The 20,356-nt window shown below is 35.9% G+C and overlaps 1 protein-coding gene across 2 annotated transcripts in view; it reads left to right on the top strand.

Moving 5' to 3' along the window:
* LOC136033284 (LMBR1 domain-containing protein 2 homolog) overlaps window positions 1-20,356 on the top strand; it is a 67,076-nt gene that overhangs the window by 20,161 nt on the left and 26,559 nt on the right. For both annotated transcript variants that reach the window (XM_065714041.1, XM_065714042.1), the window contains exons 5-6: window positions 3,105-3,315; window positions 14,613-14,786. In XM_065714041.1, the coding sequence (XP_065570113.1) occupies window positions 3,105-3,315; window positions 14,613-14,786 (385 nt within the window). The remainder of the gene's footprint in view (window positions 1-3,104; window positions 3,316-14,612; window positions 14,787-20,356) is intronic.

The following is a 20,356-nucleotide window of genomic DNA, read 5'->3' on the forward strand; positions in this document are numbered from 1 at the left end:
GTCGGAATGCTATCATGTGAAAATTTCGACGGAATCAATTAGTTTAAAACAGTCCAAAAAATATTGAGATTGCCTTCCAACTTCAGAGAATATACTAACAAGCGGCGGTACATTCGTTCCTAAATATGTATTAATTAAAAAAAAAAGTTTTTTCATAGGGAAGTAGGCTTAAAGAGCGAAGTTGAAACTTAAAACGAAAAAAAAAAATATTGCTTTACAGTCTATCTAACATATATCAATAAAACTAGTACAAATAAACCAATAATTTGTTTAGTTGTTAATATATTTGTAAGATTATAGAAAACTCTCGCTTTACTGAAAACACAAAACAATATAGGAGTTTTGGTACAGCAAAAGCAAACCGATTGAGGACACTTTTTGAAAAAATAATAAAGCGTTTTGTGATTGTTGTTTATTTTTTGTTTGTGTAATTTGATACTATTTCTGCACAGTGAGCCCAGTCCAATGACTGGATCTCGTTTTGGTTCTGAAAATGACATGTCATAATTAGTTTGTAGACAAGTTTGAAGTGAAGCCGTCTTGATAGTATTATCACTATAGACTAGCTTTAGAAATTGTATCATAACTTTAAATTCTTCTTTAAGAGGTCCTCCAGATTAATTTAGGGGTATCGGGGGTACCCTCTAATCCCTCTTCATTTTGAAGCATATATTTTGGTGGTGAACATTACGAGTGCTGAGGGACCCAGAGTGCCCTTTTATGTGACCAAAAAGATTGGAGGGCAGCTAACCCCCTTTCTTGCGTAATTATTGCAAGTCTCAAGAAAATATGACACTCATATGTTTACCTGCATATGGATGGGAATGGTTTTGGACATCCCCTAAGAACAAGATAGTTCCAAAAAATACCCACCCGGGTATGACATCAAAGCAAAACAGTCGTCATTTTGAGGGGTCTCAGGCTCTGAAAAATTTTTGGAAATTTGTTTTCATAATAACATTTTACTATTAGGACTAATGAAAATTATAGTTACCATTCCTGGATTAGCTACAAACGGCAATTTTTTCTCGCAAGCCAGTTTTTTTAGTAACGTTTTTGAACTTTTTGTTAGTATTGGCCGTGTTGAGCCCTTTTAGCCCCTGTAAGGCTCAAAATGCAATTTTATCCAAAAGCGACTACTGAATTATGAAAGAACATAAAAAAGGCATCAAGTGATGCACAAAGAACAAAAAAGGGTTGAAATAACCCGTGAGTTTACATCCTATTTAACTTTTCGAGGTAGCCCCCTATAATTGGTGATTTTACTTTTCTTGAGTATTTATCATTTTATTTATGCCTAATCTTTAATCGAGGTTTTTTTTTTCCGAGTGAGTTTTCGAGCAGTCGGAATATTTCGGTCTCAGGTTGCAAAATACTTGAACTTGCATTTCTATACTGAAGAAATGTAAAGGTAACGGAAGAAAATATAAAGGTTACTTAGAGTTATCTTTACAGTTAATAGGCTCAGCGAATTAGAGTGGATTATCTAATTCTAGTTTGAGACTAGGTGAATGGTCAACAGGTTTACAATGAATAGTCGAATGGTAATAATCACTTAAAGAAGGTGTGTAATATTTATATGTCTATTAAGAGAAGCTAAGATACTAAGGACTTTACTACTTAAGGACTTAAGTAGTATACTACTTAAGTAATACTACTTGAGATACTAAGGACTTAACTTATACTAAGATACTAAGGACAAAGCTAAGGACTTTGCCATCTCCTTGGCAAACTTTTTGGAATTAAATTGTATTACTTATAGAATGGTGCAAAAACATATAACAAAACCTAATCACTCTGACTTGATGGTAGATATGGTGGTATGTACGAACCATATTGTAGTCACATTCTTCATTTTTTCTCACCTCAATGTTATAGTACAGTGAAGCTTAAGACAAATGAGTGAGATGTGTCAAGGTCAGGAAAAAACATGAAAATCTTCAGATTTTGTAGGAAGAGAACGAACATGAAACCCCCCCCCCCCCAAGTGCGTGTCTACTCCTTGGAAATATAATTATCATATTTGCCGCCCCCTCCCACCCACACACATAAAAGATAATTTCTTTGTGATGCAGTGTCTCCCAGGAGAGTTTCTGTCAGATGAATATTTGGAGATGGGGCATGCCGCTGGTACCGTCGGTGCGGCAGTGCTTTGCCAGTCTGCCAGTCTATTTAGCCTTATGGTTTTGCATTGATTTGTGGATTTCGGTGTGCTCAGTAAGCTAGCTTGCTTTGCAACTTCGTAACAGAACAAGAAAATTTCTTGTTCTTTAACAAGAAAATGAGAGCTTATAGACAGAATTGGCGGTGGTGTATTTTTTTTTTTTGGGGGGGGGAGGTCTAGGCTCCCCAGAAATGTTGACGATGTAGAAGATAGTCTGCGAAATAGCACCTTAGGTAAATCTTACCTTAGGCAGGAAAGTTAGAAACTTTTCAGTTGTTGCAGTTATTATTCCATTTGTTAGTAGTAGTTAGAAGTTTACTGAAAAAAAAATGTTTACTGAAAAACATTTTCCTTGTTCCGTATTTTCCATGGGGGTACTTTGTGGTACCCCCAATTAGGTAACCCCGCTTAAGTGCGTGTCTACTCCTTGGAAATATAGAAAATTATCATATTTGCCGTCCTCCCCCCCCCCCCCGCACACATAAAATAGAATTTCTTAGTGATGAGTTGTCTCCCAGGAGAATTTCCATCGGATGAATGTTTGGAAAAAATAGAAAGAAAGCTTGTTCAAAAGAATTTTTTAAGGTCTAGTGCCAATTGTAAGTATTAAAAGATATTTACTGTAATAAACGTTTTGTGTTACAGAATAAAATTTTGACCCAAATTCAACCAAAATGTACTCCCCCTCTCTCTTTCCCTCTTTCTCTCTCCTCCCCATTTCGCTTTCTCTCTCCTCCCCATTTCTCTTTCTCTCTCTCTCACCACTAATGCGCCAATAGTTTACCATTTTTCTCTTTCCTTCAGTGTCACAGTTCTACCCGTGACGAACACTGCATGTGTTTTTGTTTTTGACGTGTTTGTTTTCCCTTATCTTTTCTATCTCTTCGTTTAAAGTATCAAATTTGAAACAGAAGATTCTTACTAATCCTTTTTTGCTCAGCTGGAAACTGAAAGTGATCGCATCTTCAGCTAGTAATACATGGGGTCTTTTTTGGCTTGTGCTTCTTCTTGGATATGGGCTCGTTGATACGCCTCGCTGTCTGTTTAGGGCATCCAATTACGTCTATCAGTTGAGATATTCGTATTTTAAAGCCGCCAAGCTGTATGCTGAAAAAACAGAAGCGGAAGAAAATCTTGAGGATGTCATTCAAGTAACTTTTTTCTTTAGTTTTGACTCTATTCGTTATGGTAACGCGAATTTGACGTCTAGGAGTTTCTGTTTAAATGATACAGATATGTTTTGTATGCCTAACTATTTTTCATAAACCAATCTATTTTAAATTATACATAGAATTAATTAAATACTATAGAATTGTATATAGTCTAGATTATAAATTATTGTTTAGACTAGATTAGGTTGTATAGACGTCTAGATGTTTTGCCTGAACGATACAAATTTGCTTGGTATTCTTGACTGTTTTTCAGAAACTGATCTACTGTATTAGTATATATAATTATATATTGTATATAGAATTAGTAGCGAGAGGCAGTGGCTTCGCCGCCGGGTCCCGCACTCGTATAAAATCTAGTAGACGTATATAATCTAGTCTTTTATTATATATCACTAGATTAGATTATATAGATGCCTAGATGTTTCTGTTTGTGCGATACAAATATGCTTTGTATTCCAGACTGTTTTTCAGAAACTGATCCCTAGTAATTATACATAGAAATATACATCGTGGAATTATATTGATGCCTAGATTATATTATTGTGTAGACGTCTAGGTGTTTCTGTTCTAACAATAAAAACCCTATGCCCTCCCAAGGCCACATAATTTGCACTTTACTGAAATACAAATGGATGTGCATTACGAGTTTAATATACATATACTGATATTTATTAATCAAAATGTTAATAATATTTGATTTATTAAATTTATGAAAGTAAAAACATTTTTTTTTCAGTAAAGTGCAAATTGTGTTCTGGTCTCGGGAAGGCGTAGGGATTTTGAGCCCTACTCATGTTAATTTCTGCTCGTTTTGAGTTTGACTCGGTTATTTATTTTAATTTAGATTTGTTTTTGGTTTCATTTGTTTATCGATGCTGACTTATGGTAGTTTTACGCTTGGTAGATTATTTGATTTTATTTTTGCTCATTTTTGGTTGAATGAAGTTCTTTACTTTTCTTTGAAAATCTTATTTTGTGAAAAAGTTTTTTAATTAATTTCTGTTCGTTTTATATTGACGTTGTCTTTCCAGGAAATAGTTTAAATCTTTTTGGTTTCTTTAAGACTTTATAGTTTGGCCTGCTATTTGTATGCTGGAGAAAATTTTTCAGCAATTTTTAACAATAAAAACCTTTTTAAAAATATGGACATAAATAGTAGTGCTTTATTTAGTTTCATACCTCCTCTAGTTGACTTGAAATAGAAAACTTGATTCCATTCGCAAAAAATCTGCCTACGCTCTTTGACAGCTTGGATACACTTACACTATTTTGATTTGGTTAAATTTTGAGAGCAGAACTAGTTGTAGAAGTAGCCCCGGAAGTTTGAACATAATGCCCTTAGTCGTTCATGGAGTACAACTGAGATGGCTTATTGGAAACTAGCATTAACATGGTGCATATTGGTTTAATCTTAAGGCAACATTTAGTTGTTAAACATAATAGGCAAATTGTATAACTGTGGGGGGTTGACCTACGCAATAGCCGAAGAGATACAGTACCAAAATCGTTCAGCTATGCTGAACAAAATAGATATCATAAATTTTTATTGGAACTGTTTGGAAAATTATGAGCTAAAGAGGAGGGCTGATTGCCCTCCAATCACTTTTGACTCTTAAAAAGGGTACTAGAGCTTTGAATTTCCACCAATAAAATATCAATAAAATATCAGCTCCTTTAAAATATCAATGATATTACTTGCTATGATAGAGCAGCGCTGCTTATGATATTGCTTATACGCCCTTTAAATGTTTGCATACGTGTAGTTTTTTCGTTTAATTGAAACTTCCCCTAAGCGTTTTCAGCTAATGCCTTTAAGTGTCAGTAGTTGTAACTGTAGAAGCAGTATCAAAAGTATACACGTGGTGTCTGCTGGCTAGTTCAAAATCTGTCACAACTTACCCTGAAAGGTCTAGATTAATAATGTAATCCGTTATTGTGATATTGCTTTGTCACCCTATTGACAATCTACATGATCATAGTTCGTTTTGATATGTTTCAGCATCCGCCTAAATATTCCTTGGAAGCTTCATCTTAATACCCTTCGCTTGTGCAGTAGCAATAGTTGTAGTTGCATTAGTAGCAGTATGCACATAGCACTTTTTTTTCAACATCCCCTTCAATACACGTTGAAATTTTTAAAACTTAAACCATCAACCGGTCCTGAATCGTTGCTTATATGTCCTCTTGACAGCCTTTGTGAGCATAGTGTGTTTCGATTTATTTTGATACAGCTACAATATTGCTCGTAATTTTTGCCTTAATTCCCTTTATTTATTAGTAGTACCAGTAGTTATAGTAGTAGCAGTAGGACGAGAGTTAATAGTAGTAGTCTTGGCTTTAGTAGCATTAGTAGTAGTAGCAATAATAATAATAGTGCAGTAGTAGTAGTTGTAGGAGTAGAAGCAACAGTATTGTGATGTAAATATTGTCTTTTCGTTAGTTCAACATCCCCCCCAACAAGCGTTGTAAGTTTTAATTTCACATACGTTCCTATGATATTGCTGATATGTCCTTTTCACAACCTGCATACGGATGACAGGTTGTCACCCGTACAACAGAAATTTTCAGAAATATTCTCTGAAAATTTCATATTCATACCCATAGACATAGTTGTAATAGCAGTCACATCAGTAGTATAACTAATCCACTTAATACAATTACCCATTGCTATGATATTGTCGCTTTGCTCTTTTTTAACCTGAATAGTTGTATACTTGAAATTTCCATCTTAATGACCTTAACCTTAATGCCCTTAACCTTAACCAAGTAGTTGCGACAGAAGTAGTAATTGTAGCAGTAGCAATAGTAGTAGTAGAACTTGTAAATATTGCAGGAGCAGTAGTATTAGTAGTAGTTTGCACTTACTGCCTTTTGGTCCATCCCTTTAAGTGTACTCTGGGGGTTCCAACGTAATACATAAACCAATTCTTAAGATACGCTATTTTGACATTCTAAATGCACATAGTCTCTTTTGTTAGTTCAAATTTGCCATAGATATTCTCTCAAAATTTACCTTGATAGACTTAGCTTTAATAGTACTATTACCACAGTAGTTTTGGTCGTAGTAAAAGTAGTAACAGTGTTAATGATGTATTAGCAGTAATAGTGGCAGTAGTAGCAGCAGTATTATTAGCGGTAGTAGCTTGTGCGTATTGCCTTTTGGTCAGTTGAACATCGCTTTCATGATGCCCCGGAATTTTTACCCTGACACGTTAAGCCGTTCAAAAAATATTGTTTGATGTGCCCTCTTGACACCCTTTTGAGGCTCTTTTAACCTTAAGAATCTAAGCTTTTCAAGCTGTTGCAATTGACGTAGTAGTTGAGTAGCAGTATAAGTAAAAGTAGCAGCGGTACTAGTGTATATTACCTTTTTGTCACAAATTACCCTTTAAGTATTCACCGAAATATTCAACTTAATACCCAAATCAATTCTTTAGATACGCCCTTTTCACAATCTGCATGCGCAAAAGTGTGTTTTGATTTAGTTCAAATTCCCTCTCGACATTCTGTCAAAATTTCACCTTCATACGTGTAGCCTTTAATTATACTAGTATCATAGTGGTAGTGGTAGTTGTAGGACCAGTAGTAGCAGTAATAGTGTATAAGCAATAGTGTATAATAGCAGTAATAGTGTATAATAGTGTATAATTATTAATGGTAACACTAGTAGCGTCAGTATTAATAACAGTAGTAACAGTCACATTTTGCTTTTTGGTCAACTGAACATCCCACTCATGATGCCCCTGAAGTTTCTTCTTGGTATGATAAGCCGTTCCAAAAATATTGCTGATACGCCCGTATCAGCAATCTGTATACATAGTATATTTTGGTTTAGTTTAAATTTCCTCTCAACGTTTCCTCAGATTTTGTTTTCAATATCCTCAGTCTCAGTAGAACTCGGTAAAGAAGTATTGGTTTTAGTAATAGTAGTGGTAGTAGTAATAGTACTTTTGGTAGCAGTTGAAGCAGCAGTAGTTGTAGTAGTAGCGTGCAAATATTGCCTTTTTGGTCAATTGATCATCTCCCTTATCATTTCCCGAAAATCCCAAATTAATATACTTGGTCATTCCTGAGGGACGCCCTTTTGACAATGTACACATCACATGCTATGATGTAGTTCAAAACTCCCCTCAACACTCCCTAAAAGACTTATTCGTATTTTGGGAAGTAGAAGTCAAACATGCATACCTTTTCTCAATAACTTATACTATATGTAAACAATGAACAAATTGCGTAGCTTGCAGCCCTCGCCCTGAGGCCTCAGAGGGGGAGGGAATCGCTATCTCATAACTTTATTCATATTTGTTTGGTGAAGGAAGCTAGTGGGGGAGGGACTTGCTGCCCTCCTTAGCTTAGCTTTTGACTCTTGAACGAGAACTAGAACTTCTAATTTTCAACCAAATGCACCTCCTCTAAAGTTTATACAACTATACCTTCTATAATAACCTTGAATGCCCCAGGGCCTAATTTACAACCCTTGCCCACAGGCTCTGGGAGTTAGTTTCAACCCTAAAAGCCTTGTTGTATAATATTTACACTATTTTCACTGAAATGGTTATCTCAAAATTTCTATTAGATGCATTCCGGGACAATATTACGTGTGTGTGGCAGGGGTAGTAGCTGCCCCTCAATCACTTTCACTCTTAAAAATGGCTCTAGAGCTTTCGATTACCAATTCGATGAGCCCCATCTGAAGTTTATATGACCACGCTTTCTGTAAAAACCTTATATGCCCTCAGGGCATATTAATTTAAAAAAAAATACATTGTGCCAACATCATTCTTTACTTAGGCAGCGCTTTTGCTCTGCCTATGAAAATAAACAAGAAAAATTGTTTTTGTGACTTATAGATGCATACAGCTCTGATCCTAAGGGTATATCCTAGTACTTTTACCATGGAGGGGACGGCGAAGGGTCAAAATCGGAGAAGGCATATTTTTATACCACTTATACTAGGGGGGGGGGGGAGTGTCTGACAGTTCGATCTCAGCGGGGTATATTTCTATTTGTATAGGTGTAGATGAGAAGCGTTTGGTTTACTTAGCAAATTTCATCTTTTTGACGTAGTTAATATATTTTTAGCTACAAAAAAAAACGTTCCTAACGTCTGTATGTGATGCATGGTTTTGAGCAAGCACATAATCTGTTTTGTTTTTTCTAATACTTATATTTAGGTGACCTGTAATTTATGTGAATAGTGACCTGGCTTAGGAATGAGAGTTAAATGAGGATTTAAAAAGTAAAATAAAACTGAAAAAGAAACTAAATGAAAAACCTAACGCTTGTGATCAGGAAATAGAAATATGGAAAAAAATAGAAATAGGAAATACGGAAATATCCAACTTCCTTTGACAAAATCGTACCCGAATATTCATGCTCAAGGTCTGTCAATTGGAAAAATAGGAAATAAAAATGAAATAGTCAGCTTGGCAAAATTGAAAAATGTAAGTGAACTGGCCGTAAATATATATTAACACAAAAATCACTTTAGATTACAATGAACAAAACAAAAACGAGACAAACAGGATGAACAAGAGTGAAAAAGATTTTTTTTTATCAATCATACTGTTTGAATAAAAATAGATAATTTATATCCAATGAATATGCGAGATGTCTATAATACCTTTTAACCTCATATGTTTGCAATGATTTCTGTTTCAAGAATTTGTATGCCTAATAAAAAGCCAGTCAAATGAATGAAGCAAAAAATAAAAAAAGACCAATCGAGCTATTATTTTTGTACTTTTACTATGGAGGGGACGGGGAAGGATCAAAATCAGAGAAGGCACATTTCTAGGCCACTTGTACCAGGGGGAGGGGGTGTCTGACAGGTCGATTTAAGGGGATTTTTTGCCTATTTATATAGGTGTAGATGAGGAGCGTCTGTTTTACTTAGCTAATTTCATCTTTTTGACGTAGTTTATATCTTTTTAGCTAAAAATAAAACGTTCATAACGTCTGTATGTGTCTCTGTATGATTAAAATAATAGAGCTATTGTTTTTGAGGAATCAAACTCGGAAGTAAAAAAAAATAATAATTAAGTTAATTTAAACTGAGGCATCACTCCGCAGCAATTTTATCCAGGTTTAATCCAAATGACAGGAGATGAACGATTAAATCATTTCCCCTCCTTCATACCTTTCTCAATATTTATCTGAAGGATCATGGAGATTTAGACAATTTGGGCATTGAAACGCGGCCTTTTAGGCATCTCAGTTCAAAGTAAAAAAGGAAAATGTTTACTTATGGATGTAACAGGTAGAGAAGTAGCTACCTTTGATTCTGTGATGATGGTTACCTTTGGCCCTTTGTTGCTGTTTTGCTGATTTGTTTTTTTCTGAACTGTTTTATTCAAATTCCTTTTCGCGGATTAAAACGGATAAGAGGGTTTCAGAAAGTAAAATTCCAGTAAGACGTGGGGTCCGGCAAGGAGCTGTCCTCTCCCCCTCTATTTTCAAACTTTTTATATCATCTGTCCTTTCCTCTATCCCACTTACATGCATCCCTAATTCTGTAAATATTTCTTATCTTGCCTATGCGGATGATATTCTTTTGATCAGTAGGATTAAAAAAGAGCTTTCTTTGTCTGTTTCAACAATAGCATCTAAACTTCATGCGATTGGACTTTCTCTTAATCTTTCAAAGTGTGAATATCTTTCATTTAATAGTAAATCACTACTCCTCTAATCTGTGGATCTTTTTCTATCCCGTCGGTTTCTTCATTTTGGTGGCTGCGAATTAATGTTAGTAAAACACTAAAATCCTTACGGACTCTCGCCGTTGCTGATTGCAAGAAGAAAATCCAATTAAGTTATTTTAAAATTGTTGCTAACCGAAGTAGATACAATAGAAAGTCTCTTGCTAAATTACATTCGGTTCTCACAGATAATTCAGTTTTGTTTCTTTCTGGTGTTTACCCTATTTTTCATAAAAAAAGAATCAGTTCAGTTCGTTCTTATTATTTCCGGTTTTCCCGTTTTCTATTGTATCTGCCTCCATGGTACAGAAATAGGAACCTCATATCTGTTTACAGTTTCCCGGATAATGCCTTGGACTTTTTAATCTCTCTGGTAAAAATTGAGAACAGCGCCTTCAGCTTGCTGAAAGCCAAAACTAGGGTCCGGAAAGAAGTTTTCAAATTCATGTTCCCACCACACCTAAGGCTTGGAAGACTATGTAAATACAGGTCTATACATCTGTCTTAACTTTGAGAGAAGAAAAAAGTTTGGCTTTTGCGTCTTTAGACCTCTCTTGCATCGTAGACCATGGGCTGATGGCTTCCTGGACTTGAGCCAAATTCACTGCTGAAGTTTTTTTTTTCTTCGTTGATTTTCAACCTATTGCTACCCTAGAATCCTCCAAGTCTTGAATGGAGAAGAGGTGAAAACATGAGTTTGGACACACCTTCCTGGGTACTAATTTTGGTGGCAGATTTATTCCAAAAATTCTTGTTAACGTATTTGACACATTGTGCGATTTTGTAAAAAGCAAATGTTTTTGAGGATGAAAGGGGTGGAGGTAAAATGCTTTCGCAGCCTTAATTCGGGATTTAGATCTAATTCCTGAAAGTTTCATCAATGAGGCGCCAATCAAACAGTTAAGATAAGATAAGATAATATTTATTTGCAAAAGACTATCACAAGCTCTATAGAGCCGAATTCGCTTTATATGTCAAGTAAAAGCTAAAAAAAAATTCAAAACAGCACATTAAGTCAAACACTTAAAATTAAAAGGAATTAAAAAAGCAAAATCATCAAAGATAAAGGGTAAATCAGTAAATTTAACAATTAAATTACAAAAACATTGCAGTAAATAAAAAAAGAATAAAAACGGCAATAGAGGGAAAGGGGAATTTGGCAATTACATAATCACGAATTATTATTAATGTGTTCCAGAATAAAGGGTATAAAACTTTCGCGAAACCTTTCTGTAACAGCATGGATCGGAGAGTAAGTTGGGATTGCTAAGGAGGCTGACCGGGGGAGTCGGAGTCTAATGGGACTGTGAAAATCAGGGAGTAAGTCCTCAGTACGGGGATTGGAAATGACCGATTTAGCGAAAAGCAGGCAAATTTTTTCCCTCCTTTCTTTTAAGGTGGTAATGCGCGCAGCTTTAAGGAGGAAGGAGTATGGAATTTTGCCTTCTTTGTAAATGATCCTGAGCGAACGCTTTTGGACCGACTCGATTTTGTGACTAAGTTCATTTGAAAGTTGCGAATGCCAGACCGGACATGCATATTCCAATAACGGCCTGATAAAGGATAAGTAAACACGGAGGGAATGTATCTTAGGACAATTAAATTTGTTTAGTAGCTTAAAAATGGATAGTGAAACATTTGCTTGTTTAACAATGTTGGAAACATGTGTGTCCCACTTAAGATCATTAGAAATTGTGACACCAAGAAGCTTAACATGTTTCACTAGCATTTCGCTTGGGATCGGATCGCAAAAAGCAGGAGGAGATTTCAAGAAGTTGATTGTCATTATCTGTGATTTAGATTACTGTCATATTTAGATTCTTGGATTCATCCGAACATTGGGTTAGGATTTCAACGGGGTCACTTTTAATATTCCTATGACATACTTCAAGGATCGACAAGTCATCAACATATTTCCATCTTTGGGGGAATTCCTTGCCAATTTCGTTAATCATAACAAGAAATAATAGTGGTCCCAAAAAGGTTCCTTGAGGTATTCCACAGTACCTAGGGAGGGGGTTAGAGAAGGTATTTTTGTATTTTACAACTTGTGATCTGTCTGAAAGGAACGATATAACAATATTTACTAAGAGTGGGTCAATTTCAAAGTTATCTTGTTGTAAACGAATTAGGATAGTGTGGTCAACTAAGTCAAACGCTTTTTGGAAATCGACTAAAACCAGGTTTAGCCAAACATTTGGTTTCTCTAGTTCACTTAGTATCGTGTGAATCAAGTGTACAAGGTAATGGGTGGTGGAGGTTTGTGGTAACGAACTGTAGTAAGGAGCGACCCGGCTCAATAGTAGCCGAAACTCTAAAAAACGGAATTTTTATAACAATGGTTACATCAAAAGGATTGCATTTTAATACTGATTGTAAATATATAAGTTTCATTAAGTTTAGAATTACCCATCAAAAGTTACGAGCATGAGAAAATTTGCCTTATTTTAGAAAATAGGGGGAAACACCCCTTAAAAGTCATAGAATCTTAACGACGCCATCAGATTCAATCACACCATCAGATTCAGCGTATCAGAGAACCCTATAGTAGAAGTTTCAAGCTCCTATCTACAAAATTGTGGAATTTTGCATTTTTTGCCACAAAACAGATCATGGTTGTGTGTTTATTTGTTTTTTTTTTTTTTTTTTTGTTTTTTTTTCCCAGGGGTGATTGTATCGGCCCAGTGGTTCTAGAATATCGTGAGAGGGCTCATTTCAACGGAAACTAAAAGTTCTAGTGCCCTTTTTAAGTGACCAAAAAATTGGAGGGCACCTAGGCCCCCTCCCACGCTCATTTTTTCCCAAAGTCACCGGATAAAAATTCTGAGATATTCATTTTATTCAGCATAGTCGAAAAGCTAATAACTATGTCTTTGGGGACGACTTACTCCCCCACAGTACCCGTGGGAGGGGCTTCAAGTTACAAACTTTGACCAGTGTTTACACATAGTAATGGTTATTGGGAAGTGTACAGACGCTTTCAGGGGGATTTTTTTGGTTGTGGAGGAGGGTTTGAGGGGAGGGGGCTGTACGGGGAGAACTTCATGGAGAAATTTGTAATGGGGGAAGAAAATTTCCTGAAGGGGGTGCAGGATTTTTTAGCATTCTTCTTAAAGAACAATGAAAAAGTAAATATGAAAAAATGTTTCAACTGAAAGTAAAGAGCAGCATTAAAACTTAAAACGAACAAAAATTATAATTGCATTAACATATGAGGGGTTCTCCTCCTCCTAATACCTCGCTCCTTACGCTAAAGTAATTTTATTAATTTCAACTATTTATTCTACGGTCTTTGTGATTCAGGGGTCATTCTTAAGGAATTAGGACAAAATTTAAGCTTTTGTAAAGAGCGAGGTATTAACGAGAGGGTGAACCTCCTCATATACGTAATAAAAAACATACGAATTTAGAAGTTCTTTACGTTAGTTAATTCATAAGTTACGTATATTTTTACTAATAAAAACGTTCATAAAAAATTAAAAGTTCTAGTTGCCTTTTAAAATAACCAAAAAATTGGAGGGTAATTAGGCCTACTCCCCCGCTCCTTTTTTCTCAAAATAGTCCGACCAAAACTATGAAAAAGCCATTTAGCCATAAAAATAAATTAATATGCAAATTTCGTTTTGATTATTCATGTGCGGAGAGCCAAAATCAAAACATGCATTAATTCAAAACATTCAGAAATTAAATTTAAAAAAACAAGTTTTTTTTTACTGAAAGTAAGGAGCAATATTAAACTTAAAACGAACAGAAATTACTCCGTAAATGAAAGGGGATGTTCCCCCTTCAACGCCCAGCTCTTTACGCTAAAGTTTTTTATTCTTTTAAACAGTAGAGTTGAGAGAAAGAGTCAAACTTTAGCGTAAAGAGCGGGGCGTTGAGGGGGTAACAGCCCCTTTCGTATACGGAGTAATTTCTGTTCGTTTTAAGTTTTAATATCGCTCCTTACTTTCAGTTAAAAAAAAACTTGTTTTTTTTTATTTAATTTTATATGAGTCAGACAGAAGTCTCTGGTATTTTCAAAACATCTTTTTAATCGGTGACAAGAAATACACTCTTTATTATACAAAACAAGGGGAAATACTATTCGTAAAAACCAGTATAACATCGAAAAATGTTTAAAATCTCAAATCCTGCTTTAAGAACCCATTTGAGTGGGAGCTTTGGTCTCAACATATAAATAGTTTTTTCTTTCCCCTTGTCTCTTTAGAATATTTATCGATTGAAAATTACATTTAAGTTCAAATTATGTCACTGTGTTGATACTGGTTGAAAATAAATTTCATGCTTTTTTACGCTTGAAACTACCTTTTATTTTTACTGTCAGAATTACTCTTTGATTATGCTTTGTATACTTTATTTTAATTTTTCTCTAATTTTTGAATTTAAATGTTTTGGTGAGAGGGAGGGAAGGAGTTGAAGGTAGTACATGAAGGGAGGCTCATTTTTAGCTTTAGTTGTTCTAAAGCTAAAGCTCTACGTCCTAATTTTTTCTCCCGCTTAACTTATTTTTCTTTTGTTCCGCTTATTCTTTTATTGAGTATAACACATTTAGGCTAAAATATTTTATATTTATAGTCCCTTCGTGGTGTATCTTCTGCTGTCAGCAACACGAGTCCACTTCGTCCGTGTGTCGAAACAATTGAGATGAAAATACCGTTGGAATTCCACGAGAAATTCAAAAGACGGATTCGGACAACTGACATTAATGAAATACCTAACGAAAAGTCATTAGCTAAGCTTCATAAACAGGTGAGGCATGTTTTCTCACATTTTTTTCTGGTCTTGATATTTTATTCATATTTTTAATATTGCACTAAAATATATTTTTTGTTTTCGATTCCCCCCCCCCCTCATTGACGAGTTACATTGATGAAACACCAAGTTAAATACGTTAACTAAGCTTAATAAACAAGACAATGCCGTTTTTGGTTTCGGCTTGTTTTTTTAATTAATTAATTTTTAATATTTTTAATCAATTTAAAAAACTTTCCGAAAAAGAAGTTTTCTAAAGAAAAGTAAAGGCCATATGAAACTTAAGATCAAAAGAAATAGAAACCTACAATGACTCTAACTCAAAACAAACAGAACTACTATTAAAGAATAAATGAAAACAAAGACGAAGAGAAATTAGATAAACAATCATAGAAAAAAAAACATACAATAGGTACTAATGTAAATGAATAAATAGATCTCAAAACGAGTAAAGCTTAAGCTGAACATGCAAACCAAACTTAAAACGAACAAAAATATTTTGCTATTGAGGCATAAATGAAACCCAAAACGAACAGAAATTAAACAAACAATCATAGCAAAATAACAAATAATAGTTGCTAATATAAATGAGTAAATAATTCTTAAAACGAGTGAAACTTATATTGAATGTGCAAATCGAGCTTGAAACGGACAAAAATCTCTACAAAGAAGAGTTTTTACTGAAAACGCTTTACTGAAAACCATATGTGTCTTGAAGTCTTGAAAAGTACAAATAAAACCAAACTGAATGTTTGATATATAATGTTATGAAGTGTTGAAAGATCATCAGTTTAAGATTTTATTTCACTGTAGTTTTATTTTCATTTTCAATGCTGCAATAACTGGAAAAGAAAACATTTGTAAGATAATTCGTTTCCAGTGAAGTACCACTGACGTAGTAGGCTTTAGACTTTTACAGTTAGGGAAGGGGGCAGTTTCCAAACTCTTGTTTGTAGTGAAGCTATATTTGTCTTGAACAGTCTTGGAAAAAACTAATAGAATTAAACTAAATATTGGATATATAGCGATATTTAATTGCTGAAAGCTCATCAGTCCATAATTTAATTTTACCGTAATTTTTATGTTTATTTTCAATGTTGTAATAAGAACAAAATAAAATATTTATAATATAATTCGTTTTCAGTCTTGAGTTTGACTCTTGAGAAGGGCACTAGAAATTCTGATTTACAATCGAATAAGCCTCCTCCGTTGTTTATGCGACCATCCCTTCCGTTAAAACTTTACATAACCCTAGGGCTCATTTTACAACATTTGTCCCCTGATTCTGGGGGAGGGCTATTTTATCCCTGGAGTTTTTGTTATATTATCTTTGGTATATTTTGAACAAAATGGCTATATGAAAAAATCTGTTGCACGCATTTGGGGAAAAGAAGATTGAGAGGAAGGGGAGGGGGCTAGTCACCATCGGATCACTTTTGACCCTTCAAAGATGAATTAGAACTTTCAATTTATAATCATTTGAGTCTGCTCCAAAGTTTATACGACTACCTCTTCTGTAAAAACACTTTTATGCCCCCGCAGCATAAGTTACAACCCTTCCCCTGGCTATGGAAGGGCATGTTGACAACGAAGTTTTGTCATCCTATCGTTCGACTATTTCAAACAAACTGGCTATATCAAAATTTTCATTTGATTCATTTGGGAAAAGAGTTTGTTTGTGTCTGGGGGGGGGGTAGATCCCCTCTGTTAACTTTTGAGTCATAAAAAGGTAACTAGAACTTTAACTTCAAATCACATGAGCCACCTTCGAAGTTTATACGAACAACCCCTACATAAAAACCTTATACGGCTTCAGGGCATAAATGAAAACACTTGCCCACGGGCTCTGGTGGGTTGTGTCGACACTGGAGTTTTTGTTATCTGAGGTTTGAACTATTTCTTAAAAATGGCTATATCAAAATTTGTATCAGATGGATTTGGGGAAAAAAGAGCTAAGGGGGTCTAAAAGGAGGGGGAGGATACGGCATTAGCCTTTACAGTCCGTACCGGCGGTGCTGATCTCCGTTTCTTGGCCCTTCAGCCAGGAAGTGCAATGGGGGGTTGGGGGCCAGCCATCCTGTGCTTTCGCACACACTTCCTGTTTACCTTCCCCAGATTTCTCCAGGTACCCATTTAGAGCTGGGTGGACTGTGGCTAAGCTTACAGAGTCACGCCACTGACCCGCGTCCCAAACTGAAGAATTGGGTACACTGGGATTCGAACCCGCGTCCTCTCAGACAAGGGATCCCGAATCCAGCGCTATCCAGGCAAGGGGATCTAGTTGCCCTTCGATCCATTTTGACTTTTAAGAAGTGAACTAGAACTTTCAATTTCTATTCAAATGAGTCCTCTCTGGAGTTTATACGAGCATCACTCCCATAAGAACCATATATGCCCCCAGGGCACAACTTACAACCTCTGTCTCCCGGCCCTTAAGGGTTGTGTCGAGACCTGAGTTTTTGTTATCTGACCTTTGAACTATTTTTAACAAAATAGCTATCTCAAAATTTTTATCGTATGCATTTGGAGAAAAAAGGGCGTTGGGAGGGGGGATAGTTGTCCTCCAATCTCTTTTGATTCTCAAAAACTGAAAAACCCAAAAAATGGGTCGTCACATAAGCTTCGGAAGATACTCATTCGTTTAAAAATCGAAAGTTCTAGTGCCCTTTTTAAGAGCCAAAAGTGGTCAGAGGGCAACTAGCCCCCCCACACGCTTTTTTCCCAAATGCATCCGATAAAAATTTTGAGATAGCCAATATGTTAAAAATAGTTCAAAGATAATATAACAAAAGCTTCAGTGTCTGCACAGCCCCCCAGGGCCCGGAGGCAGGCGTTGTAAGTTATGCCCTAGGGGCATATATGGTTCTTATGGAAGAGATGCTTGTAGAAACTTCAGAGAGGGCTAATTTGATTTGGAATTGAAATTTATAGTTCACTTCTTAAGAGTCAAAAGAGATCGCATGACAACTAGCCCCCCCCCCCCTCTGCGCCCTTTTTCCTCGAACCCAGCTGATAAGAACTTTGAGATAGCCCTTTTACGAATATAATTCAAAGATCATGTAACGAAAACTCGGAGATCGACACAACCCCCCCCCCCAGGACAGGAGTTGTAAGTTATGCCCTGGGGGCATACATAGTTCTTATGGAAGGGATGCTCGATCTCCTTTTGATTTCCAATCCACTAGAACTTTCGATTTCCAAGTCCACACTAGAACTTTTGATTTCCAAGTCCACTAGAACTTTTTATTTCCAATCGAACGAGCCCCTTCCGAAGCTTATGTGACGACCCATTCCATATGAAGTGCCTCTGGGAAAAAAAAAAAAACATTGGAGCCGTATGGCCTTTACCATAGGCAACGATTGCGTCGTCTCTGACAAGAGCACTGCGAACGGAGATGCATTTAATCGATCTTAAAAAGGAAATTCGAACGTATAAGTTACGTATAACGTAATACTTGATAATGTATAAGTTTAATTTTTCATGAGGTTTAGTTTCTGGCAACTCAGAAAAAAAATTGATCGTCAATTTTTATGATATTTCCCTTGTTGGAGTTTTCATAAAAAGGGGAAAGTGTATATTTTGGCCTGAAATAGGTGAGATGCTTCTTCAGATTTGCCTTGTAAATTCTATTTATGAAGAACCGATGGTAAAAGTCATTATTTTCTTCTTTTTCTTGCGTGGAATCTGAAGATGACTTTTCCTTAATTTTTTAAAAATCCAATTTTACTTCATTTCCGCGTACCCATCGATTCATTTAAATAGGTTTATATTTAACTTATTTAGGGAAAGGGGATATACCAGAAACTTGAAATCATTCCTTACGATGTCTAATTGCTACCCGGTTTGGTTTTAGGGACGACATTCTGTTTTTGTTTATTAGCTTTGTTTAAACTCTGTTTTCTGTTCATATCCCCACCCCATTAAAAAAAAACCTGATTATGTAAAAACCTAATAAAAACCTATGTGGGGACTTCGGGAAACTATAGCTAATTTAGGAATACAGTATGTCACCGGAACTTAAACAACCGATCGTTTGTTTGGGTTATGATTGTGATGGAGAGTTTTTTGCCTTGTATACTTCCCCTCTCTGTTTTATTTTACAGTATGCTACTTCCCCTATCGTGGCTCAATTCAATTGTCTAGGTCAACAATGAACGAAGAGTTAAGGTAATTAGGTCACATTATTTGGATCAAGTATGATAGGCCCTCAAATGTGTACTTTTTGACAACCCAGATGGGGTGAAATGAAAAGCAGGTCGTTCCCTAATAGAATGGCAAGAGGCTAGACTAAAATATTTAAAGCCAAGTGGCAGTTTCTTGTGTGGGAGCAAAGAGTAAAGCTCTAAATGGAGTTGCTAGAGGGCTAATATACAGCTGTGTGGGCCTCAGAGACATTTTGAGCTGTTATTAGTAGCATTAGAAGCATATAGACTTGACGGACTAAGTATGATAGGCCACAAATATGTATTTTACGGCAAGCCAGTTCTGGTGAATTGAAAAGCAGAACGTTCTCGAATGGAATGGCAGCTTCATGCGCGGGAGCAAATAGTGAAGCTCTGAGTAGAGAGGCTGGAGAGGTAGTGTGTACAGCTCTGTGGGCCTCGGAGGTATTTTGAGCTGTTGTTAGTAGTATTAGTAGCATACAGACTTTACGGACTAAGTATGGTAGGCTACAAAACATATATTTTACGGCAAGCCAGTTCTGGTGAATTGAAAATCAATGTTATCAAAGAGAATGGCACGATTTTATACGAAAAAATTTAAAGCCAAGTGGCAGCTTCATGCATGGGAGTAAAGAGTGAAGCTCTGAACAGATTGGCTGGAGGGGTAGTGTGTACAGTTATGTGGTTGTGTGGCCTCAGAGGTATTTTAGCTATTATTTGTAGTATTAGAAGCATTCAGATTTGACGGGCGAGTCATGATTGTCCACGAAATGTGTACTTTGTGATGAGGCAATTCTGGTGAATTGAAAAGCAAAATGTCCTAGAATGCAATGGCAAGAGGCTAGAAGAAAAACTTAAAGCAAGTAACAACTTCATGCGAGGGAGCAAAGAGAATAGAAAGGGTTGGAGAAGTAGTATGCGGAGAAGGGTTGAGAAGTAGTTTTGAAGTGACATTAGCAGTAATAGAAGCATACACATTTTACGAACGAACTATGGTATGCTGCAACATATATACTCTTTGGCAAGCCTGATGGGATGCAATGAAAAGCAAATATAGCGGATGGAGCAGTAGTATGCTTAGTTATGCAGGCCTCTGGCCTCTTTTGAAGCGTCGTTAGCAGTAATAGAAGCATACACATTTAAAGAATGAATTATGATATGCTGCAACATATGTATTCTTTGGCAAGCCAGATGGGATCCAGTGAAAAACAGATATAGTTGACGGAGCAGTAATTTTTACGGGTATGTTGGTCACAGAGATTGTCAGTAGTCGAAGCATACCATTCTTTATTCCTTATTTTGTGTCATAATATCAAATTTTTCCAAAGTATCAAAAACGTCTAACTGGTTTCTTGTATCAGTCACAGCAAAATTATGGTTAAGAACCTGATTTTTAGGATTAG

This window comes from Artemia franciscana, chromosome 11, assembly GCF_032884065.1.
Source record: "Artemia franciscana chromosome 11, ASM3288406v1, whole genome shotgun sequence".
NCBI lineage: Eukaryota > Metazoa > Arthropoda > Branchiopoda > Anostraca > Artemiidae > Artemia > Artemia franciscana.